General features: G+C 37.6%; 1 protein-coding gene across 2 annotated transcripts in view; it reads right to left on the bottom strand.

Annotated features, from left to right (window-relative positions):
• Positions 1–25,649, bottom strand: part of EMC2 (ER membrane protein complex subunit 2) — a 52,309-nt gene extending 26,660 nt beyond the window's left edge. For both annotated transcript variants that reach the window (XM_010370810.2, XM_030937928.1), the window contains exons 1-5: positions 25,540–25,649; positions 16,242–16,355; positions 15,683–15,747; positions 12,694–12,779; positions 9,996–10,053 (exon numbers count right to left, since the gene is read on the bottom strand). In XM_010370810.2, the coding sequence (XP_010369112.1) occupies positions 9,996–10,053; positions 12,694–12,779; positions 15,683–15,747; positions 16,242–16,355; positions 25,540–25,579 (363 nt within the window). In that variant the 5' untranslated portion in view covers positions 25,580–25,649. The remainder of the gene's footprint in view (positions 1–9,995; positions 10,054–12,693; positions 12,780–15,682; positions 15,748–16,241; positions 16,356–25,539) is intronic.
• Between the last annotated feature and the right edge of the window lie 709 nt (positions 25,650–26,358).

Raw genomic sequence — 26,358 nt, 5'->3', positions numbered from 1 at the left:
TGGAATTTCAGACAAGAGCTTGATTGGATCTTCAATGACAGACTTAGACTAGCTGTGGCCCACACACTGGCCCTGCCCAGAATTGCCAGGAGAAAGCTTTGCTGGCCCTGGAGGTAGCACAGGGCCTGCCTCCCTCCACTGAGTCCAACAGGCACAAGCAGGCTGGCGTATGGCCAGAGTGTGTCAAAGCCCTCTGATGCCTTTCCTTTACCTTTTTTAAAGAATCCCAAATAACTCATTGAAATGACTCAAAGGCGAAAAAGTTTTACCAAAATGAACCCTTTTTCAGTTAACTACTAATCAAATGGATGTATTTGGACCCTCTCAAGTTTCTTTCCCTAGTTACAGTGGGGAACTGGCTGAGTGTTAACTGTGGGATTTACTGCACCATCTTACCCTCAAGACACGAGAAGACGAAAAAGATGAAAATGCAACCTGCAGAGCTGGGCTTAATTCCCACGTCACCGTGTGGTTCCTGCTACAGGAGGCTACCTTTCTCAGACAGAGATTTAATAGGGAATTGAAGGAATAGTTAGGGGGCCAGGGAGATGTGACTGACACTGGTTTTCAAGGTGAATGAGGGGTTGGTGGAGGGTTTGGTGCTACAGCCAGTCAGGACATTTGCAAATTCAAATACATTCCTGTGTGAGGCATGTTACCATTTATCAGTTTTTGTGAATATGTGTATTTTAAGCAATAAGATTTAGCTGGTCAAACTTTTCTAGGCAGTCTCAGTGATGCATTTCCTGTGTTGTGACTGTTCTGAAGACAGAGTGGCTCTAACCACTGTGACAGCCTGAATAAAAACCAACCCCCTCCCCCACCTCCCCTCACCAAAAAAAAAAAAAAAATCTTTACCCTTGGCACAGAGAAAATTACATCTAATTCATAAATAAAACTACAAATATTTGATATATCACAATAGGCAGAGTTCACAATTCAGAACAAAATCTGATGTTTCTGAAGTATGAAATCAACTAAAAAACAATAATTACTCTGCTTTCTGAAAGGCATTCCTTCAACAGTATTCACTGGAAGCCTACCAAATGCTGGGCACTCTCCCACTCGATGGATATAATTTTTTCCCCTTAAGGAAGATTCAAAGTATGAAAAGTTAATCATTTTCAAAACACAAGCCGAAAAAAAAAAGTGCAAAACTGGTACTGGAGTAATATAAATAACAAAAGCTGTCAGTAGCCCAGTCCCCTCCAATTCCACCTGTCTTAGTTTTAGATTCCCATAATCTCTAGCCTAAGAACAGCCTCCAAATTACTTATCTCTTCTCATCTCCTTCAAAATATATCCTATTTCGATGACACATTGTCTCTAAAACTAACTGATGGTATTTACCTTATCAAAATTTGACTTCATACTCCATTCTCTAAGAATAAAAATTAAAAATTACCCAGTTGTTCACAAATATAGACCTTCTTTTTGTACTTCTAGCTACTCTGTACAATGAATCAACTCAGAGGTATAAAATACTGTCTTCCTCAGAAGTAAATTAGTGGAGGAGAAGAAGGTTAACCAGGCAGAGTACCGGAACCTTGCCCTATCTTTATCAGAAGAGAAACGAAATTTGAAAAAAGTGTAAAAGGAGACAGCTCAGAAAGAAAAATACAAATGGTGGTTTAAAAATATTAAAAGATGTTCTCACTCCTGTAATCCCATGGTTGTTTAAGAATACTAAAAGACGTTCTCACTCCTGCAATCCCAGCACTTTGGGAGGCTGAGGCGGATGGATCATGAGGTCAGGAGATCGAGATCATCCCGGCTAACACGGTGAAGCCCTGTCTCTACTAAAAAAATACAAAAAAATTAGCCGGGCGTGGTGGCAGGCACCTGCAGTCCCAGCTACTTGGGAGGCTGAGGCAGGAGAATGACGTGAACCTGGGAGGTGGAGCTTGCAGTGAGCCAAGACCGTGCCATTGCACTCCAGCCCGGGAGACAGAGCAAGACTCTGTCCAAAAAAAAAAAAAGAATATTAAAAGATGTTCAGCAGTACTCATAATGCAAATTAAAACAAAATAACATTTTTAACCAATTAGACAGGCGACTATTAAAAGAAAAAAGCTGATAATATACCACGTGACAGGATATGGGGAAAGTGGCACTCTCATATGCCACAGAAGGTGGGTACAGATGAATAAAAAGCCTTTTCAGAAGGAAATTTGGTAACATCAATCAAAATTTAAAATCCATGGACCTCCTGACCCAGACATTTCACCTCTAAAGATTCATCCCACCAATGACATCCGTGGAAAAACTGTTTCTGAGAGGAAATACCAAAATCATCCTAAGGGTTCACCAAGGGGACTTAGTTAAAGAAACTTTTTCATTAAGACAATGCAATCCTACTCAAGAGGGTAAAGGATGTGATGACATGCCATGATCTTTAAACTATACTGTTACATAGACTATACCACATTTGCAGTTCTAGCCATTCTCCCCGTCAGAGGAATACGCACACACACACACACACACAAGCACACCTATTTGTCTGTGCATGAAAAAATATATCTGAAAGATCATATAGAAAAATCATTAACAGTGCTTGCCTGGCTGGGCGTGGTGGCTCACGTTTGTAATCCCAGCATTTTGGGAGGCTAAAGCGGGCAGATCACTAGGTCAAGAGATCAAGACCATCCTGGCCAACATGGTGAAACCCCATCGCTACTAAAAATACAAAAACTAGCTGGGCGTGGTGGCACGCACCTGTAATCACAACTACTCGGGAGATTGCATTAAGCCGCAGCCTGGAGACAGAGCAAGACTCCATCTCAAAAAAAACAAAACAAACAAAAAAAATGGGCTTCCCTAAGAGAAGGAGTACCTGAGCTCAGGGATAGAGGAAACCTGAACTCAGGGATAGAGGAACAGACTTATTTTTTTTTTTTTACCATATCATTTTATATTGTCCGCAATTTTTAAAATGCGTATGACTTTCTCAATAGAGTATTTCAGAGCTTTCAAAAAGATGGGGAGAAGGTATGCCATTCCACCATTCTCTCAAAATAAAAAATTTTGGAACTTCTATTCTAATTTCCTTATTCTTTTTTTCCTAAGCAGACCTTGTACTTTAATAATGCTAAGGTTTATTCATGCATTCACTTGGGATACAATGTCTTTCTATCATTTAAGTCACACTCATTCCTTTAAGGCCTTCCAGACTCAAAACTCATGCAAGTCACCAAAGAAAGAGAATAAATCAGTTTCAAAGTCTATAGCATGTTCATCATATCATGCTACCTCACCAGAAGCACAGAAAAGGCTAATTCATCCTTGTGTTTGTTCCCACTACCATGCACACTGCAAGCATAACAAATGTTCTCTGAAAGAATAACGAATGCATGTGAATAGGAAGTACAGCTGCTTAAAGTTTCAATGAACAACTTCATTTCTATACTGGATATCCAGAAACACAGAGGCATAAGACAAATAAAAGGTCATGTGATCACTTTTTGACAACGCAGAGAACAGTAAATGAGAATAAAACTGGACTTTCCCACCTTTGGGATACTAAGTTGCTTTGGAAAAAGAAACGGTGATGCCTTCTACACAGTAACTTTAACCATTGCATATTAGTGAGCCTACTTATAGACTTTATTAGTTCTAGGTCTTTTATGGCTATGTTTTCTCCTTCAATGTCTAGCACAGTGCTTCCCAAGGATGTAGGAACAAAAACAGTATCTCTACTCTTAGTAAGGGCAACTCTTTGATGGTTCATGAGAGGTATTCAATACATGTTTACAGAAGGAAAGAAGGGACTGAGAAAAGACTAGATCATGTTTGATAAAAAAAAAAAAAAATACATTTAGCAAAGCTGAATTAAGTCGCCTTGCTCTCAAATGTTTACCTACTGGTAGGGGATTTAGTTACTATAGGGAGTATCCCTTATACAAAATGCTTGAAACTAGAAGTGGCCGGGCGCGGTGGCTCAAGCCTGTAATCCCAGCACTTTGGGAGGCCGAGACGGGCGGATCACAAGGTCAGGAGATCAAGACCATCCTGGCTAACATAGTGAAACCCTGTCTCTACTAAAAACTACAAAAAACTAGCTGGGCGAGGTGGCAGGCGCCTGTAGTCCCAGCTACTCGGGAGGCTGAGGCAGGAGAATGGCGTGAGCCCGGGAAGCGGAGCTTGCAGTGAGCTCATATACGGCCACTGCACTCCAACCTGGGCGACAGAGCGAGACTCCGTCACCAAAAAAAAAAAAAAGAAACTAGAAGTGCTCCACATCTCAGATATTTTCAAATTTTGGAATATTTCTGTATACATGAGATATCACAAAATTGGTTTACATTTCCTATACACCTTATACACATAGCCTGAAGGTAATAATTTTATACAGTATTTTAAATAATTTTGTGCAGAACACAAAGTTTTCATTGTGTTTTGACTGCGACTTATCACATGTGATCGGGGTGAAATTTTCCACCTGTGACATTATTTCATTCTTCAAAAAGTGCTGAATTTTGAAGCATTTTGGATTACAAATTTTCAGCGTAAGGATGTTCAATCTGTACCACTTCACACATATTCTATGAGAGGAAACATTTGGATTTCTCTTTTAGCCAGTTTTAAAAGTCACAAAAAGCAGTAAAATATGAAAGGTACTACAAAGACAGAGCAACAATTATATATTATCTTATATCCTGAAGAAGTGAAATAACTTATTAAAAATTTCCAATGTAAACTGAGACAGAATTAAAATATTGTATTCCTAATTCCAAAATTAAATTATATTGATTTTTAACCTGGGATGAGAAAAATAAAATTCAGAAGCTGTTTTCAAAAACTTGATTTCAGTTTTTTCAATCTATGGCTAAGTGAAAAATGAGTATCTTTGAAACCACAATGAAGTCTTACAAATGAAAAATAAGTACATGAGAAAATCTTCAGAAAAAAAAAATGGGTGCTTTTTCTAAGAAACTGTTGAACTAAGACAGATGGTAAGCTATTAGAATTGTAAGATTAGAAAATTATTCAAAAACTTTCCAATTTTAACTTTTTATTCTCAGTATCTACATTAAGCTTATAGAAGCTATTTCTTATTTTTATTTTTTATTAGATAGGTTTGCAGCTGTCAAAACTTTTCCTTGAACCTTCTATATTCTGTGAATCTTCACAAAATAATGGAAGTTCTCAGCAACAAAACAAACACATCAAATAACAAAACAAACACATCACACACATACACATTCTCACACACACACACACACACACAGAGACACACACACTCACATGGTTTGGCTGTGTCCCCAATCAAATCTCATCTTGAATTGGAAATCCCACAATTCCCATGGATCATGGGAAGAACCCAGCGAGGTAACTGAATTATGGGGGCATCTCTTTCCTGTACTGTTCTCATGATAGTGAATGAGTCTCACAACATCTGATAGTTTTTAAATGGGAGTTTCCCTGCACAAGCTCTCTTTGCCTGTTGTCATCCATGTAAGATGTGACTTGCTCCTCCTTGCCTTCTGCCATGACTGTGAGGCCTCCCCAGCCATGTGGAACTGTAAGTCACCTTTTTCTTTGTAAATTGCCCAGTCTTCTAGGGTACGTCTTTATCAGTAGAATGAAAACAGACTAACACAGTAAACTGGTACCAGTAGAGTGGGGCATTACTGAAGTTACTCGAAAATGTGGAAGTAACTTTGGAACTGGGTACTGGCAGAGGCTGAAACAGTTCGGAGGGCTCAGAAGATGGGAAAATGTGGGAAAGTTTGTAACTCCCTAGAGACTTGTTGAATGGCTTTGCCCAAAATGCTGATGACACAAACAATGAAATTCAGGCTGAGGTGGTCTCAGATGGAGATGAGGAACTTGTTGGAAACTGGAGCAAAAGTGACTCTTGTTATGTTTTAGCAAACAGACTGGTGGCATTTTGCCCCTGCCCTAGAGATGTGTGGAACTCTGAACTTGAGAAGGATGATTTAGGGTATCTGGTGGAAGAAATTTCTAAGAAGCAAAGCATTCAAGAGGTGACTTGGGTGCTGTTAAAGGCATTCAGTTTTAAAAGGGAAACAGGGCATAAAAGTTCAGAAAATTTGCAGCCTGACAATGCAATAGAAAAGAAAATCCCATTTTCTGAAAAGAAATTCAAGCCAGCTGCACAAATTTGCATAAGTAACAAGCAGCTGAATGTTAATTCCACAGACAATAGGGAAAATGTCTCCAGGGCATGTCAGAGGTCTTCATGGCAGTCCCTCCCATCACAGGCCTGGAGTCCTAGAAGGAAAAGGCAGTTTCATGAGCCAGGTCCAAGGTTCTGTGCTGTGTGCAACCTAGGGACTTGGTGCCTTGCATCCCAGCCACTGCAGTTGTGGCTGAAAGGGGCCAACATAGAGCTCAAGCCATGTCTTCAGACGGTGCAAGCCTCAGGTCTTGGCAGTTTCCACATGGTGTTGAGCCTATGAGTGCACAGAAGTCAAGACTAAGGTTTAGGAATCCCTGTCTAGATTTCAGAGGGTATATGGAAATGCCTGGATGTCCAGACAGAAGTTTGCTGCAGGGGCGGGGCTCCCATGGAGAACCTCTGTTAGGGCAGTGTGGAAGGGAAATGTGGGGCAGGAGCCCCCACACAGAACCCCTACTGGGGCACTGCCTAGTGGAGCTATGAGAAGAGGGCCACCATCCTCCAGATCCCAGAATGGTAGATCCATCGACAGCTTGTACTGTGCACCTGGAAAATCTACACTCAATGCTAGCCTGTGAAAGCAGCCAGAGGATGTACCCTGTAAAGCCACAGGGGCGTAATAGAAGACCATAGGACTCCACCTCTTGCATCAGCATTACCTGGATGTGAGACATGGAGTCAAAGGAGATCATTCTGGAACTTTAAGATTTCACTGCCCCACTGGATTTCGGACTTGCATGGGGCCTGTAGCCCCTTTGTTTTGGCCAATTTCTCCCATTTGGAATGGCTGTATTTATCCAATGCCTGTACCCCCATTATATCTAGGAAATAACTAACTTGCCTTTGATTTTACAGGCTCATAGGTGGAAGAGACTTGCCTTATCTCAGATGAGATGTTGGACTGTGGACTTCTGAATTAATGCTGAAATGAGTTAAGACTTTAGGGGACTGTTGGGAAGGCATGATTGGTTTTGAAATGTGACATGAAATTTGGGAGGGGTCAGGGGCAGAATGATATGGTTTGACTGTGTCCCCACCCAAATCTCATCTTGAATTGTAACTTCCACAATTTGCATATGTCATAGGAGGAACCCAGTGGGAGGTGACGGAATTATGGGCGTGGGTGCTTCCTGCACTGCTCTTGTGATAGTGAGTGAGTCTCTGATAGTGAGAGTTGATGGTTTTAAAAATGGGAGTTTCCCTGCACAAGCTCTCTTTGCCTGCTGTCATCTACAGAAGATGTAACTTGTTTCTCTTCACCTTTTGCTATGATTGTGAGGTCTCCCCAGCCATGAGAAACTGTAAGTCCAATAAACCTTACACACACAAACACACACACAGACACACAAATCCCTACACAAACCCCCACACACCCACTCAAAACCCTAAGAAATTTCCATAGAAAATCTCCCTGGGGTGGGAAAAGATTAAAAGTAAGCAACTATCATTTAAGAAACATACCAACTACTATAATACATAAGTATTATTACAGAATATCAAAGGAAATAAGCAGAGATAGGGGATTTATGATCAATGCCTGAGATAAATGTGCTCTAGAAACTACAGACATCGAGTTACTGCTGTTCAATTACTAAGCATTTTACATTTTAAAATCTACAGTCAGACATTATATAAGTTTTTTTATGTCTATTTTTAAAGAAATCCTTGCCAAATAAGAGAAAAACTTCATGCATCTTTATTGTGTTAATATAACAATTTCTCCTTCTATAAAAGAAAAAAAACTCAACCTGGTTTTTGTTTAAAAATTTTAAAAATACTTATTTTCTTTTAGCAGGCATATGTGTGCATGGAAATAATGACATAAAACATTAAAATGACTGACATATTATCTAAAGTCTCTCTGTAACTTTTTAGTTAAAAGGTTAAGTCTGAGGGAAGCTATTATGGCAATAACCTATAATGTTCTCAACATTAAAAACAGAATTCACCAGGGTATTTTTCAAACAAATACTACTATATAGGTATCTTTAGAACAAATAATCTATCCAATAAACTAATATACTTGTTCAAAAGTACACTAAATTAAAAGGGTATGTTTCTTCTTATTCATGTATAAGACAGCAAAAAGCAAAAACAAAATAAAATGCCTTCATTAATTCCATATACTAATTACTGAAATGGCTTTATTTTTCATTAAGACAACTAAAAAGTAACTGCACAAATTAAACTGCACAAATTAAACAATTTAGTATTTCATAAACTTCAAAATATTTTATGCAAACACATAGTCTACTCTTTCCAAATCACAACTAGGCCCTTTTCTAATAAGGTATCTTCTAGAAGTCTTTTTTTTTTTTTTTTTTTTTTTTTGAGGTGAAGTCTTACTCTGTCTCCCAGGCTAGAGTGTAGTGGCGCAATCTCAGCTCACTGCAACCTCCACCTCCCAGGTTCAAAGGATTCTCCTGCCTCAGCCTCCTGAGTAGGTGGGATTACAGGCGCGTGCCACCACGCCTGGCTAATTTTTGTATTTTTAGTAGAGATGGGGTTTCACCATGTTGGTCAGGCTGAGAAGTCAAATTTTATTGGAGAGTCTTAAATCTATTTAAAATAAAATGTGGCCCATGACGTACTATTTAAAATTAAAAATAATCTTTCAATTACAAATTAAAAATATAAAACTTAGTTCCTTATGTATCTTTCTATTATTTTCTCAATTAATTAATTTTATCTTTTAAATTAAACTTTAAGCAAAAGCAAACATTGACAAATGGGATCTCATTAAACTAAAGAGCTTTTGCACAGCAAAAGAAACTACCATCAGAGTGAACAGGCAACCTACAGAATGGGAGAAAATTTTTGCAACCTACTCATCTGACAAAGGACTAATATCCAGAATCTACAAAGAACTCAAACAAATATACGAGAAAAAAACAAACAACCCCATCAAAAAGTGGGGAAAGGATATGAACAGACATTTCTCAAAAGAAGATATTCATACAGCCAACAGACACATGAAAAAATGCTCATCATCACTCGCCATCAGAGAAATGCAAATCAAAACCACAATGAGATACCATCTCACACCAGTTAGAATGGCAATCATTAAGAAGTCAGGAAACAACAGGTGTTGGAGAGGATGTGGAGAAATAGGAACACTTTTACACTGTTGGTGGGATTGTAAACTAGTTCAACCATTATGGAAAACAGTATGGCAATTCCTCAAGGATCTAGAACTAGATGTACCTTATGACCCAGCCATCCCACTACTGGGTATTTACCCAAAGGATTATAAATTATTCTACTACAAAGACACATGTACACGTATGTTTATTGCGGCACTATTCACAATAGCAAAGACTTGGAATCAACCCAAATGTCCATCTGTGACAGACTGGATTAAGAAAATGTGGCACATATACACCATGGAATACTATGCAGCCATAAAAAAGGATGAGTTTGCGTCCTTTGTAGGGACATGGATGCAGCTGGAAACCATCATTCTTAGCCAACTATCACAAGAACAGAAAACCAAACACCGCATGTTCTCACTCATAGGTGGGAACTGAACAATGAGATCACTTGGACTCGGGAAGGGGAACATCACGCACTGGGGCCTATCATGGGGAGGGGGGAGGGGGGAGGAGGGAGGGCTTGCATTGGGGAGTTATACAAGATATAAATGATGAATTGATGGGTGCTGACGAGTTGATGGGTGCAGCACACCAACATGGCATAAGTATACATATGTAACAAACCTGCACGTTATGCACATGTACCCTAGAACTTAAAGTATAATAAAAAAAAAAAAAAAAAAAAAAAATAAATAAATAAATAAATAAATAAATAAATAAATTAAACTTTAAATTTTTTTCAAGACAATCTGCCAACTTACAGTGTTAGTTGGATCTTCTTGTAAAATCCTATCATATAGTTGTACAGCATCATCATATCTATTTAAAATAAAAAAGAAACATCTACAATTATTACCTTAAAAATATACTGATAAATAGTAAATACAGAAAAAAATTAAACTGGCTTTAATCTTTTAATTTAAATGCATTTATAATTGCTTTAAATGTATTTATAATTGTTACCAAAGTCTTCCATCTTCATGTAACAGTAAACGTTCACTACAGTTTTATTTTGTTAAGTAAAGCAGATCGTGTATATAGTACTTAGAGAAAATTTCCCTTAAAAAAATACTGATTCAATTTGTCCAGAGTACAAAAGTAAAAACTAGCCACACATAGCCAAACTATGAAGAGACATAACAAGCATCAGGAGACCAGATGTAGATATGGTAGAAGTATTGGCATAAACAGACTAGGAATTTAAACAATGATATGTATTTTCACGACTCTAATGCAAAAAGTAAACAAGATGCAAAAACAGATGGGTAATGTAAACAGAGATGCAAACTCTAAAAAAGAATCAAAAGATAATACTGGAAATCAAAAACAATGCAAAAGAAATGATGAATGCCTTTGATTGGGCTTGGGCTTATCAGTAGATTGGGCATAACCCAAAAGAGTCAGTAGGCTGAAGAATTATCAATACAAACTTTCAAAACTGAAATAAAAAGAGAAAAATAATAGAACACAATATCCAAGAAGTGTGTATGATTACAAAAGATGTAACATATATGTAATGGAATATTAGAAGGAAAAAAGGAAGAAAGAAATATAGAAAACATTTGAAAAATTTCCCAAACTTATGATAGACACAAAACTACAGATCCAGTAAGCTCTAAGATCATCAAGCAGAATACCAAAAAATCTACACCTACACATATAATATTCAAATTACAGAAAATCAAAAACAAAGAGAAAATCTTAAAAGATGCCAGAAGAAAAAAACACATTACTTATACAGGTACAAATATAAGAACTGTATCAGACTTCTCTTCAGAAACCATGCAAACAAGGAAAGAGTAAAGGGAAATATTTAAAGTGTTCTGAGGGAAAACTAACTTAGAATTCTGTATCCTGAGAAACTGTCCATTAAATGTGACAGAGAAATATACTCCAGACAAATAAAAATTAAAGCAATTTGCTGTCAGCAGACCTGCCTTTCAAGAAATGTTAAAAGCAGCTCTTCAGAGAAAAGGAAAATAATATTGGTTAGAACCTTTGGAAGTTTCTAATATATAAAAAAAGATCATTAGAAAATGAATAAATAAAGGTAAAATAAAATCTTTTTCTTATTCTTAATTGATCAGATAAGTTTGCTCAAAATAGTAACAGCAACAAACTGTGAATCAGTATAGTGTTACTTAAAAGTGGACTTGGATAGTTCTAAATACACATTGTAATCTCTCAGACAGCTATTTAAAAAATATAAAAAGAAGTATAACTGATATACTGAGAGAGAGAAAATATGAAATTCTATAAAGCCTCAATTAAATCAGAGAAGGCAGAAAACAAATGATAAAAGAAAAAATAATAAGATCAACAGAAAATAGTTATGAATATGGCAGATAATGAAACAACTATATTAATAATCACTTTAAATGTAAATGGTCTAAGTATACCAATGAAAAGACAGACTATCAAAGTGGATTTAAAAACATGACCCAACTAAATGCTGTCTACACAAAACCCTCAAAATATAAAGATACAACAGAATAAAAATAAAGGGAAGGAGAAAGATATGCTGTAACACTAATCAAAAGAAAGCTCAGGAGCTATATTAATTTCACACAAAGCAGACTTCAGAACAAGGAAAATTAGTAGGGATATAAGAGGGGCATTACATAATATAAAGGGCTCATTCTCAAGAAAAATGCAACAACCCTTAATATTATGTGACGAACAACAGAACATCAAAATACGTGAGGCAAAAACTAATAGAACTGCAAGGAGAAATAGATGAATCCACTATTAAAGTTGGAGACTTCCATACTCCTTTGTTAGTAATAGACGTAATAGGCAGAATATGAGGACACAGTTGAACTGTACAGCACAATCATCCAGAAGTACTGAAAATAAAATTTTAAAAGACGGCAAAAAGAAAAATAGTCTGAAAGCACTCTTATGAACTAAAAATAATCATAATTTAACTGTTCCTACTGTCTAGAAAACACTACCGAATATTGTTGAGATATTAGAAAACAATTATTGGACAGGACAAAAGAATCACTAACGATTAAAAATACATGATAAACTAAACTTCATCGGAATTAAAAACTTCTCTACTTCACAAGGCACCATTTAGAAAATAAAATATTCAAGCAGGAGAATAGGGAGAAACATTCACAGCACATATATCTGACAAAGTTTTTATCCAGAATATATAAAGACCTCCCACAAATCAGCAGTAAAAAAGGTGAAACAACCCAATTTTTTAAATGGGTAAAGACTAAAGAAGATACTTCAAAAAGAAGTTATTTGAATATCTAAGCAGACATGACAAAGTTTTCAATGACATTAGTCATCAAAAAATGTAAATTAAAGCCATAATGAGACAGTATTTCACACACTCTAGAATGTTTGAAATAAAAAAAAAAATTAACACCACCATGATTAACAAGCTCCATGCCTGCCAGTTTTAATAGGAGTGATCCTACTAAACTGTTGACAAGATTTGGTTACCTTTCCATGGCTTCAAATCTCATGCCTGTTAATCGCTTGACTCTGTGGCTGCCAGGGAACTGTCTTCTTAGCTCTTGAAGACAAAACTGAAAAAAATAAGAGTTTAGTAGTAATTACATTATTTATACTAAATGGGCTATAATGAATGGCCTATATAGTCTTCAATGTGTTTTCTTGAATAATTTCATTAGTGTCATCTAATAACATGAAGTGAAATTAATCAGTAACAACGGATTGAAAGAAGAACAACGACATTACAGTGAAGGCAACAATCAGTTTAGAAACTGATCATGCTCTTAACCAGGAAAATAAGCAGATTATGAGAACCACTAATAACGCTTCAAGTACTAATATCATATTATTCCTCCTTAAAAACTACTTCTATGTGTCAGGCTCCTACTTAAATGATAACAGTGCTTGGCGTTTTCTTCCTAATTGCAGCATAAGCACTCTCCTGGTAAGAACTAAGTTTTTTAGTAGTCATCTCAAGTTCCTAGCAAATAACATTAAGTGTTTAATTTTGCCCTGTTGAAATTTTATATTAATCCATCAACCTTTTTGTTTTTTTTTTTTTTTTGAGATGGAGTCTCACTCTGTCACCCAGGCTAGAGTGCAGTGGCACGATCCTGGCTTACTGCAAACTCCACCTCCCGGATTCAAGTGAATCTCCTGCCTCGGCCTCCCAAGTAGCTTGGACTACAGGTGCCTGCCACCATGTCCAGCTCATTTTTGTATTTTTAGTAGAGACGGGGTTTCAACATGTTGGCCAGTCTGGTCACGAACTCCTGGCTTCAGGTGATCCACCTGCGGTGGCCACCTGCGGTAGCCTCCTAAAGTGCTAGGATTACAGGCGTGAGCCACTGCACCCAGTCAATCAATCATCCTTTCAATCAACATATCCTGATTTGGGGGTCAGAAAATGCAGACATCAAACGAATGGAATACCAATTTTTTTGAACAAGTATCCATAACTGACTCATCAACTTGACTAAATAAATAATCAAGTATTTACTGAGTAACTACATTCTCTGCAACATATGAAGGATTATAAGTTTTGGAAGTCCTAGAAATGTTAAAGATTATACAAATGGTCCACTGAAGCATATTAATGCATGTGTGACCAAAACAATGCCATTAACTACTGATGAAGCTATTAACTGGTAATAAAATAAGTTTTAATACGAATTGGAAATATAGCTTCAAAGTTTGTGGCTGAAATTTGCCACAGTAAGAAAAATATTCAAGTTAGTCAAAAGTGAAGATATGTTCATTTATTTTTTTGATATCAAGCAAAATCATATTACTTGGTCAGTCAAGCAAGCTAACTGTATAATCTTAACCATTAAACAGTTACTATTTAACTGGATATACTGCTTTATTAATCAACAGTGTTATCTAATTTGACTTCCTACTTTATCAAGTGATATTTGGCTACTTCAAAAAAATAAAAATAAAAACTTCTCTCAAGATATAAAACTGCCACCTCTGTGAATATTCAAAAGACTGTCTCATAGGTTCTGAAGGTAATCCAACAAAGGTTTTGTGGAATGTTTTCACCACTAACAGCTCCACTAGATTTACATGTATAGCCAACCCAACCTTGAAAAGGATAATACTAATTCAGATGTGAATTTTTTTCAGGTATTTCAAGTTTTTGTTTTTGTATATTTTCTTTCAGTTTAAATACAGAGGCAGCATGAAGTGGTACTTAAGAATTCAAGATGGGCCGGGCGCGGTGGCTCAAGCCTGTAATCCCAGCACTTTGGGAGGCCGAGACGGGCGGATCACGAGGTCAGGAGATCAAGACCATCTTGGCTAACATGGTGAAACCCCGTCTCTACTAAAAATACAAAAAACTAGCCGGGCGACCTGGCGGGCGCCTGTAGTCCCAGCTACTCGGGAGGCTGAGGCAGGAGAATGGCGTGAACCCGGGAGGCGGAGCTTGCAGTGAGCTGAGATCCGGCCACTGCACTCCAGCCTGGGCGACAGAGCAAGACTCCGTCTCAAAAAAAAAAAAAAAAAAAAAAAAAAAAAAAAAAAAAGAATTCAAGATGATAGGAACAACAGAACAGACACCTCTGCTTTCTGATTTATAAAATAAATATAATAATAACATGAAACACAAATCAAATCAATAAATAATTATGAAGGCTCAATAAAAGCATGATGTAAAGCATTTAGCTTCATTCCTAGCACAAGTCCAAAAACACAGCTATCATTACAGTGTTATTTTAAAAACAGTATTAGGTTTGTTTGTTTTGAGACGGAGTCTTGCTCTGTTGCCCAGGCTGGAGTGCAGTGGCACAATCTCAGCTCACTGCAATCTCTGCCTTCCAGGTTCAAGCGATTCTCCTGCCTCAGCCCCCAGAGTAGCTGGGACTAGAGGCACGTTCCACCACACCTAGCTAATTTTTTGTATTTTTAGTAGAGATGGGGTTTCACCACATTGGTCAGGCTGGTCTTGAACTCCTGACCTCAGGTGGTCCGCCTGCCTCAGCCTCCCAAAGTGCTGGGATTACAGGCGTGAGCCACCTCACCTGGCCAAACATTATTAGTATTTTAAATTATGTTCTATACATCAGGATTTTCTTATGTCAGATATGTTTATAATATTGTGTAACAGTACTGAACGTTACATTCTATGAATGTCACATTCTATGAATGTCATTCATATTTTACACAAAAGATAAAATTGTTTTAAACTTTCTTACTTTAAACTCTATAAAATAGGATAAGTTACCTAATAAGGAGATAAATTTCAGTAACTAAATCTTTTCAGTAAAACTAGGATACTGAACAGCTACTTCTCAGGACTAATAAAAATAGTTAAGATACTTTGTCCTAAAATATCCAGTTGGTTCCACTTACTCTTCAGAGTAGCACTCAAAACCAGCTATAGAAAGCATTCCATATAAGCCATACATTAAGTCTTAACTACGGTATACAATTCATGAAGCAAATTAAATATATACTTCATTTAAATACCTACCAATGCCAAGTCATCCCGACCATAGTCTAGTGCTGCAATCATCACCTGTTCATATATGATCCAAACTAGAAACATACAGAGCAGGAAAAAAACTAAATTTAATATTAAAAAATAAAACAAATGGAAAGTAATGAATTCTAGTTTCTGATATTTCTAGAAAATATTACTTATAACTGAAAATTGATTTATTGTATTATCTCTGAAACTAAGGAAAGAATGCATTCTTACATGTTTCAGCAGTGTAAAATATGTTAATATAAGGTTAAAATCTCCAATTATTTAATACTTTTACTGTTCTACAAGAGTCCTTAGACAATACATTTTGGCCAGACATTTGGCAGACCTTTGAGCTTTAAAACAAAATGCCTATTTGATAGCTTACTACTACCAAGCAATTATAAATCCTTCTCAAAATAAACTATCATTAAAAGTCTTGGGACGAAAAGTCACAAAGAAGATTAACATGACAAGTAGAAAAATCATAAATTAAAGAACCGTTAAAAAAAAAAGGCCCATAAATGAGACATGTACTGAGCCTGAATGTAATAAAAGAACTTACTATCATCTCCCAGCTTAGAAGCATATTCATTAATTAATTCTTCTCCAACTTCCACAATTTGCTCACTATTTCGTGAGTTTTCTTCTCTCCATTTTCTCATTTTATCTCGCATTTCTGAAAAAAATAACATGACATTTAAGTGTATATGTACCCAGACACACGCATACACACCAGATAGATGTCAAAAACCAGACAAGACAAAATCAACTTTTTAGGTAAGGAAAATAAACTCACAATCATGTAGAAGTCTGTGGTAGCTCAAATTTGATAAAGTAGAAAATTAACTGAACAAAGGCAACAGATCCTTTAGAAGGCTGAAACAGCATTACAACTGGTATTACGACTATCTTTAGAAGTGATGAGGCCGGGCGCGGTGGCTCAAGCCTGTAATCCCAGCACTTTGGGAGGCTGAGGCGGGCAGATCACGAGGTCAGGAAATCGAGACCATCCTGGCTAACATGGTGAAACCCCGTCTCTACTAAAAAATACAAAAAACTAGCCGGGCGAGGTGGCGGGCGCCTGTAGTCCCAGCTACTCGGAAGGCTGAGGCAGGAGAATGGCGTGAACCCGGGAGGCGGAGCTTGCAGTGAGCTGAGATCTGGCTATTGCACTCCAGCCGGGGGCAGAGAGCGAGACTCCGCCTCAAAAAAAAAAAAAAAAAAGAAGTGATGAATGGGCCAGGCATGGTGGCTTATGCCAGTAATGCCAGGACTTTCGGAGCCCAAGGCAGAAGAATCACTTGATCCAGGAGTTCAAGACCAGCCTGGCCAACATGGCAAAACCTTGTCTCTACTAAATATATTAAAATTAGCCAGCTGTGGTGGCACGCACCTGTAATCCCAGCTACTCAGGAGGCTGAGGCAGAATAGCTTGAACCCAGGAGGTGGAGATTGCATGGGCCGAGATCGCTGCACTCCAGCTTGAGCCACAAAGCAAGACTTTGTTTCAAAAACAAAAACAAAAAAAAAAAGAGGCATGATGGCACCTGCCTGTGGTCCCAGCTACTCAGGAGACAGATGTGAGAGGATCACTTGAGCCTGGAGGTTGAGACTGCAGTGAGCTGTGATTGCACCACTGCACTCCATTCTGAGCAATAGAGCAAGACCCCTGTCTCTTAAAAGTTGAAAAATGACAACAGGCAAATAACAAAGTAAGTTATCCTATACAGAAAGAACTACTGGTAGTTCAGAATTAAATAAACACACTAGGATCGGGAAATGAGTGTACAAGAAGTAAGGTGAGTGAGTTTCTTGGAAGACTTTTATTTTATACTAAAGAACTTCTAAGTTTGTTTTTAAAGGTACAGAACAACTAAAAAATACTGAGCAAAAGAAAAGCAACACAATCATAGCTGTCTGACAGGAAAATCATTCTGACGCAAAAACAAACAAACAAAAAAACTAGAATTTTATATTTTATATGTCAATTTAAAAAATAAATAAATTTGAAACAAAAGCAAAAACAAAAAGCCCCAGAAGATAAACTGGAAAGGAGTAAACAGTTCAAAGAAAAGAAACCGGTTGTATTAGTCCGTTTTCACATTGCCGATAAAGACATACCTGAGACTGGGCAATTTACAAAAGAAAGAAGTTTAACTGGACTTGCTGTTCCATGTGGCTGGGGAGGTCTCACAATGATGGCGGAAGGCAAGAAGGAAAAAGTCATATCCTATGTGGAAGGCAGCAGGCAAAGAAAGAGAGCTTGTGTAGAGAAACTCCCGTTTCTAAAACCATCAGTTCTTGTGAGACCCGTTCACTATAATGAGAACAGCATGGGAAAGACCTGTCCCCATGATTCAATCATCTCACAGTGGGTCTCCTCCACAACACATGGGAATTATGGGTGCTACAAGATGAGATTTGGGTGGGGACACAGAGCCAAACCATATCACCGGTCATGGAGGACGCAGAGCCTACTGGAAAGAACATGGACTAGATACACTTGGTTGGAATCTAAACTCCATCTTTTACACGACCTTACATAACTTACCGAATCTGTACTTAGTTTCCAATAACAATGAATAGATAGTATTACCTTTAGCTCAGGGATGAGCAGTTAAGATTACATAAAATATACATATATAAAGTTGCTTGGTTAGTACAACAGTTTGGATATTTTTGTTTTTAAGTTGATTTTGATTACCCTTAGATAAGGGTATACATACACTTACCAGTTCTTCATAGGCATCACTACTGTCTTTCACCCAACTACATGTATTTTCCTCATCTGCTTGGCCTTTGAGTTTAGGAAACCAAATGTTAGAAAATTCGTGTAAAGCATTTTATAAAATGTGAAGTAAGTCCTACAAAAATTCTAGTCATCTTTATTAAAAAAAAAAAAAAATCTGATAACTCTTTCAGTCTCTCACAAGAAATAAAGGCTCTTCCCTCACTCTTTCCTCAAAGGTGGCTTAAAATTTTCATTTTACCCTTTCACCCTCCGGCAAAAGGACCGCTCCTCAAAGCCAAGGTCATTTTATTACATACTATGTAAGTAAGCTGCTCACTGCTTGCTTGTACATGTTATCAACTACTGTGCAACCCTGTGGGATGAGCTAAAGGTCAAAGGTTAAGAGTGGCTATGATTGTTCTCTTTATTCCTTCCATGACAACTTGCATGAGGTGCCACTGCAGTGAGGTGGCCTCTGAAAGATGGAAAAATATGTCTGCTACTTAATTCTGCTGACTTCTTTAGTCCAAAACTACTTCCGCCAATCTTGTATCTTTTCCACTTCATTTTGTTATATATTCAGAAATACCACTTACAGATTCGTTTACATAAACCAGTATATTCTTTTAAAAGGTTGATAACTATAGGATAATAAATTCTAAATTATTCATAGTCCCATAAAAGTATCTAGTCAGATTGGCTGCAGGCTGTTGGGAACAGCTATTCTAAAAGAAAAGGCAATCTGATTTGAAAAAGGAAAGCATTATTTTAATGCACACAGAGGTCCAGAAGTATTTACAAACTGTGTATTACAATCCATTAATAAGGTATAAAATCAATTTAGTGGATTTCTTCCAGAATATATTGGTAGGGGAGGGGGTGCGGGGGAGAATGAAACAAAATGAACAGAATGCAATACTCACAAGAATAGTTTGTAAAAGAAACTTTGGTTTCAGTTTATACATACACTCAAAGATACATGTATATGTATACTTAATTGAGTACCAGTTAATCTGTAAAAGGTATTTCTCATTGTGGAAAAACACTCTTGGAGGAAAGAGAACACTTTTTTAAAGCATAACTTCTAAAAACAACAGTTTGATACACAGTCATAAACATATTAAAATAGCTGAACACAAAACAAGAAACACTGTTTGTGTATGAAAATATAACTTTCACAAAACAAGCAACATTTTACCTATAAACACCTTAAGCTATATATCTTACTTAGCTGACCCTGCCACACTCTTGAGTGCTGCTATAATACATACATTTGTTGCACTATTAGTCACACACTATTTTTAGAAATGCCTTAAATACATTTATCTAAAAAGCTATTCACAAAAATAAAACTGTCTTGAAGAAAACACGTTTTCACCTTTGATAGTTCATTACCTCAAAATCACAGCATCCAAAAATCAAGTCATCTTCAATTCCTAAAAATATGGCTTCCCTTCCCAATGTTCACATTTCTGTTAATTCCACCTTCTGTTAATACTACCTGACATTCCACTTTTGAATGCTGTTTCTGACTCCTACTTTGGTTATCTAAGTCCTGTGGACTCTTTTGAAGTAATTCTAAGATTTACATCTTCTACTCTATTTCCACTGCTATTATCCATGCCCAGGCTTTCATCACCCCATGCTAAAACTGCTAGGATAGCTTCCAAACTGATCTCTCCACCCGAATTCAATCTGTAAATTACTACCAGATATTTCTAAAGATTTACTTCATTACAATTTAAATTCTTAAGATACCCAACAATTTCTACCTTCTTTGAGGCAGTATAGTGTATGACCGGAACTTTACTTCATTATTCAACTAACACTTACTTCTTGGAGTAAATATTGTTCTTCTTCATTCAACTAATATTTACTAAATGCCTACTACGTGTCAGGCCTGATCTGGGCATTGAGGATAAAGAAAGAAAGAAAAAGATATCCTATATACTCATAATGCTTAGAGTCTAATAGGTAAAAAGATGAAAATCCACATAATTTCAGATAGTGAAATTACACAAATAAAACTAAAAGACCATATGAAAAATTTAGGAGACTGGGAGAAAGGAGGAGCTTTTGGAAAGGGTGGTCAGGGAAGGTTTTCTAAGAAGGTCATTTTCAAGCTAAGAGAGGAATGAGAAGGAGCCAACCATAAACAGCAAATCTAAATTCTGGAGAAAGAAACTAATTTGGCATATTCCAGGAATAACAGAATGACAGCCTAGGTGGAAGAACTTAATTAGTTAATAACTCAGTGGGGGAGAAGTGTTTAAGAGCAGCTCAAATCACAGGACTCCCTTTTACTAGCTGTGGGATATTAGACAAGTCATTTCACCTCTCGCTTGCTTCCTTATCTATAAACCGGAAATAAAGCCTATTTCATAAGATATGTGTGAGGATTAAAAGAGATAATATACACAAAATGTTTCATATATTATTTTCATTATTATTACCATTACTACATACACTAGTGGATCAAACTTCAAAAACAAGCTTCATGTCCTAGCATTCACCCACTGAACAAACGAGCATTTACTGAGAGCTTGTTTTTTGATTCTCACCACTATGGCTGGTCAACGGAAGGACTGAGAAGATCTCTGTGTGTAAAGAATGTAAACAAGTAATTAAAATATGATGGAGAGATTAATGAGGTTCAGTAAAAATTCTCTTAATCATTTTCCGGTTAGAATCAACTCAAAGAATCGCTTTCTGCAAAACTTAATAATCGTGGCCACCAAGATTTTAGAAGCTCTTCGCTAATAAGTCATATCACCTAGCTCTTGGTTAACTGTTTCCAACAGTTATTACATTTTAAAAATTTAGCTACCTGTATCCAAACCAGTTCATGCCAGTTAAATTTAATGTAATTATATAGTATAATGAAATATTATAAGCCAAAGAAAACTTAAGTGCGAAAAGAGACTGTTTCTAAAAAACAAAGTTGGATGCTTTGACAAGACTTCATAAAAATAAATAGTTCTGAAAAACTGCTGTAATATTAAATATGGAGACTTAATTTAAAATATTATGAGAAAAACAACAAAAATCTAAAAGATTTGTGCACTGAAGCTTCTATATTAGGGACTTTATGTGCCTGCTCCACATTAAAGCAAAACCAAACATGGTTTATTAAACATAAGAAGGAATTTCAATCAGCAGATCTCTACCAAAGAAAAGGCCCTGTTCTATATCAACATGCAAAAGTTTAATGAAAGGAGCCATTGATTTTTTCTTTTTGAATTTAGGACCTTGCCTCCCATCTATATACAAAAAGAATTCTGAACTCCTTAGTCTACCATTCAAGACACCAACCTACCTTTCTAGTTTTTACCTTTCATAAGTGACGTTTGCAAAGCATATACTTCATTCCCATACATATCTGTACTTTCCAGGCTTTGAAGTCTCATAGATCTGTATCTTAAAAGGTGAGCAGAAGTTGTTTTATGAATGAGGGGAGGTACACAGTGCTATCTACTTTTCCAGGGAAAATGCAGAAAAGAATAAGTGGTGACAGCAGTGATGCTGGAGGCAGAAAGCAAAAGGAAGATGATGAGTTCAGTTTTGAGTTTTATTAATTGTGAAACATCCATTACATGTGCTCTGTAGAACACTGGAAATACGGATCTTCAGTTTACAAGTGAAATTTCAGGGTATGTCCCTTGAAATCTGGGGCCTTGCCTGTCCTACTTAGCACTATACCCTCAAGAACTACAACAGTGCCTGGTGCAAAGTACTCAAATACATGTTTAATGTGTTATTTACTATATCGGCTAATGGATAGCTAAAATTGGATGTGGATAAGATTGCCCACAGATCAGACGTCATTTAATCTATTTTAGGTATCTTCAAAGCTAATGAGAACTTTGAACCATCTATTCCCAGAAATAAGTGTTTACACATGCACTAAATTTTGCACGATTTCATCAGACCATATGACACTTATGCTTGCATCAATTTAAAGTCTATTGATCTCAAACGTAAAAACCACCAATAACAGATTAAGACGATGACTAAGAAACACTGAAACACCAAAAAATGAGCAAACGGATGTAGAGAACTCAACAAAGGAAAGGCCCAAAAAGAAAGGAGAAAATAAGAATGTCATTAAGAAAGAAAGAAAGAGTTTTCCACAGAGGAGTGATCTACAATAGCAAAAGTAGTAGAAGTATACAAAATATATGTTATTATTAGGTCTCCTAGAGATCTTAGTGGAGTGGTAGGGCATGGAAACCAAATTGAAGTTGAAGGTCTGAATAAAAAGAGAGGAAGTAGGGGCAGTGAACATAAACAACTAAATTGCTCTCAAATATTTCTCATACATTTTTTGTCTTCAACAAATACTCATTTAATGCCCATTATATGCCTGGCATTGTTTTAGGCATCCTATCCATCTCCTGCCCAAATATCATATTCTCAAGAAACTTGAATATACTCTCCTTACAAGTCTAAATTCTCTTTCCCACCTCCAAATGTCTAATAACTTCCCTACGTAATAAGTATCAATCACTCTCAATTGGCTGAAGAAACAAACCAAATAGTCTATTAGTAGAGTCTAACACAGATGTGGAAGTGTTAAACTTACTACATAGGTCTTTTATAAACAAATGATAAATTTTCCTATCACAAGAATTATAGCACTCTGAACTAACCAATTCACGACACTGTTCAGTGGAATTCCTAAGGACACACCTCTGACACACACGCCCTCAAAAAATCTGAAAACACTATCCCTGAGAATCTTCCCATCACCCTTCATCCTAAAAATTTGTTATCATAAGTCTCTGAAATAAAAATCTAGAATACTCTTTTAAAAGTCCCTTAAATTAGAATTTTAATTCTGGAAAGGTCTAAACCTTCACTTTACTAGTGAGCACACTGTATCCTATTACTTAAGGAAGTTGCCTAATTTCATCTAAGATACTGAAACCTTTATCTAAGATACTAAAGAAATTATTTCAACGCTAGAAAAATAGTTTATAATCTTTTCTGACAATGTGTTAGTGTTTATTATTAATCCCATTAACAATTCATTTAGTCAACAAATAATTACTGAGCTCCGTCCCCATGTGTCAGGCTCTAGGGAAGTGACAGTGAAGAAACAGGCCTAGTCCCTTTCATCTTAGAAGAGACAAAATTTTAAAACAAAACACAAGTGGGTAAGTGCTTCAATAGTATGAGAACAGAATATATAATCGAAGGATTACAGGTGTGTTTTGTTGCTTGATTTTGTTGTTTGGGTTTTTTCTTTTTTCAATTTTGGTGGGGGATGAGGAAAGGGAAGTGGGTAGTAGAGTGTTCAACTAAAGCTTTTTTGTACTAGGTGAGCTTTGTGGGGAACTGATAAATGATAAAGCTTAATGGGGGCAAGAGTGAGGGAATAACACTGCCAGTGGAAGGACTAGCATTTGCCAGCTTTAAGAAGCAGCATAGCAATTTAGGGTATTCAACAAAGGCCAGCATAGGCAGCTCACAGAGTGAGAGGGAGAATGGCTCAACATAAAGCTGGAGACATGGGCAATGACCAGATCATAGAGGAGGGACATAATCATATTAGTACTAGCTAATAATAACACTTCCTTTTATATAGTACTTAACAGTTTACGAAACACTTTAAAATGTTTCTCTTTTATTCCTACAAATTTGTGTAGTAATTATTTATACCAAATTAATTACATCAATCCTCTTTAGAATGACCACAGGGTAAGGCCCAAGTCACTCAGTTAAATCACCTTGTCTGTTGGTAGTATACAGCTACTCGCCCCTCAGGATTTTATATATGCTACCATCATCTAGGAAAGCTATAATGAACATACCTTCATAACAGCAGTTTCTAAAAATTATGTAATATTTAAAAGTTTTTTAAAAGCATTAAAAATAACAGCCATTTATCTACCATCCAGCTTACGGAAGATACCCTGACACAAGCCTTTTAAAACTGTGTGTTTATAGGTTTGTTTTCTCCATTAGATTGTGAATTCCTTGGAAGTATGGACTGTGTGTTGATAGATCCAATATTTTGCACTAAGAAATCAACACTGTTGTTTAATATAACGGAATCTCTCAATTCAGGTATAAATACTGAGATTCACAACGTGCTAGAGGCCACAAAGCCAACAAATCATTTAATTCAGTTCAAGTACAAAGGAATGTTGCTTTATTCGTAATGGATTTACAACTTTATAATACCTGATACATTTATTCACGATAAAACAGAAAATATAACTTTCACGTTTTCAGGTCATTATTAAAACATCCCAAGAAGGCATTCGTTGAACAAACTAGCTACTGAAGTCTCCTGTATTATGCTAAATGCTAGAAATATGAATTCCAATTACACAAATTCCACGCCTTAATGAAACTCAAGTTTCTTAAGCACACAGAATTGATCCAACGTTTGGCTGTTCCCAGATTCAAAGAATATATCCCACTCTCGATCAACTGAGAGGGGAAAGTGACCATCACACGTAAGCACGTAAGTAGACCAGAGTTAATCAGGTATTTTTCCCTTCAGAAAAAAATCTACTAGTAGGGAGTAAGAAGGAAGTTGTGTTGTGTGTGTAAACGTGTTTTGAGATGGAGTGGGACAGAGACTAGACTAAAAGGAAAAGAAACTGGAAACCCAGGTTTAAGGAGAAAACTAAACGTAGAGTGGCATATGTGAATCACATTTGTTCACGCATCTTCTACACAGCTTTTCTGCACAGAGCTGTAATCCTTACATAGCACTTAGTAAAAGGCCTTAGAGGCCCTGTGTTTCTTGGCTCCAAAGAAGCTTCAGTAACCACCTATTCCGCCTCTTCCGCACCGCCCAGCAACCACGGTTAGAGTGTGACAACCCCAGCCCCAAGTCCTTCCCGCCCGCCTCATAAATAAAAGCGGCCCTGGGCCGCTGGACTGGCGCGGAGGAGGGCAGGTCAACCGATGAGCAGACACCGCGGGAAACGCCGCGGAGTACGCGCCCGGGCCAAGGAAGGGGTCAGCCTCAGCTTCCACCTCAGCTTGGCCCGTCCAGTGAGGGCTCTGGTACCAAAAAGAGACCGGCGAATCCAGCTCTCCGAAGGCAGCGGGTACTCCTGAACGGCTTCCCAGCGCTTTTAGTCTTTCCGCACCCGTCCCCACCCGAAGTTACCTTCCCAAGTGACATCGTAAAGCTCTGAGACCTTCGCCATCTTCCCAGAACCTAGAAGCAGCGGGGTGAGAGGGCGGGGAGACGCAGTCACGTGGCGCTCCACCGGGCGGTGGCGAGCTACGTAGCTTTTTCTCATTGGCCAAGAGAGCAGAGGGGGCGGTATCCGCCACACACGTGCACGCGGCTCTGCGGAGGGGCTTTCGGGGAAGGGGGCGGAACAAGATGGGCGGAGCGAGGTGGGCGGTGCGCGGTGCTCCTGGAACCTGAGGGTACTCTGGCTGCCGGCAGGGCGACGGTGCTGGCTCGGGGTGAGGAGTAGGGGTATGTGTGTGTGAGTGTTTTGTTGTGCGTGTGTATTTTGTTTTTGTTTGTTTGTGTTTTTTGCCGTGGATTTTTAACAAATGCTGGGTTTTTAGTGTTCGCCAATCCTGGCTTTTCAGGTTTTTCTACCTAGGCGTGTTCATTCTCTTCACACTCCCTTAAGTACTCTTATTCTCTTCATGGCCGGCCGCGGTGCAGCCTTCTGCACGAATTCCTTATTTGTCCCCAACTTTCCTCCTTCCCTAATGGGATTTGCTTTCCGTTCACTTTTTAATCGACTAAACGGATAAACTCCAAAGTTTTGAGGGAGTAAGTGGGATTCTTCCTTTGCGCTTTGAAGTTCCCTTGAATGCCCTCGTGCTGGCTTGTACCCTTCATTAAGGCTCATCGTGCCTGTAATTGCTTCATCCATGTCTGCATGCCACACTAGGTTTGAAACTGTCGCGAGTATGTGAGAATGAGACCTTCACAGTTCCTAAACTTCGCTCCTCATTACTC

Source organism: Rhinopithecus roxellana, chromosome 9 (genome assembly GCF_007565055.1).
Source record: "Rhinopithecus roxellana isolate Shanxi Qingling chromosome 9, ASM756505v1, whole genome shotgun sequence".
Taxonomy (NCBI): domain Eukaryota; kingdom Metazoa; phylum Chordata; class Mammalia; order Primates; family Cercopithecidae; genus Rhinopithecus; species Rhinopithecus roxellana.
Note: the sequence above shows the minus strand (reverse complement) of the source record. Positions and strands in the feature narration are given on the sequence as shown.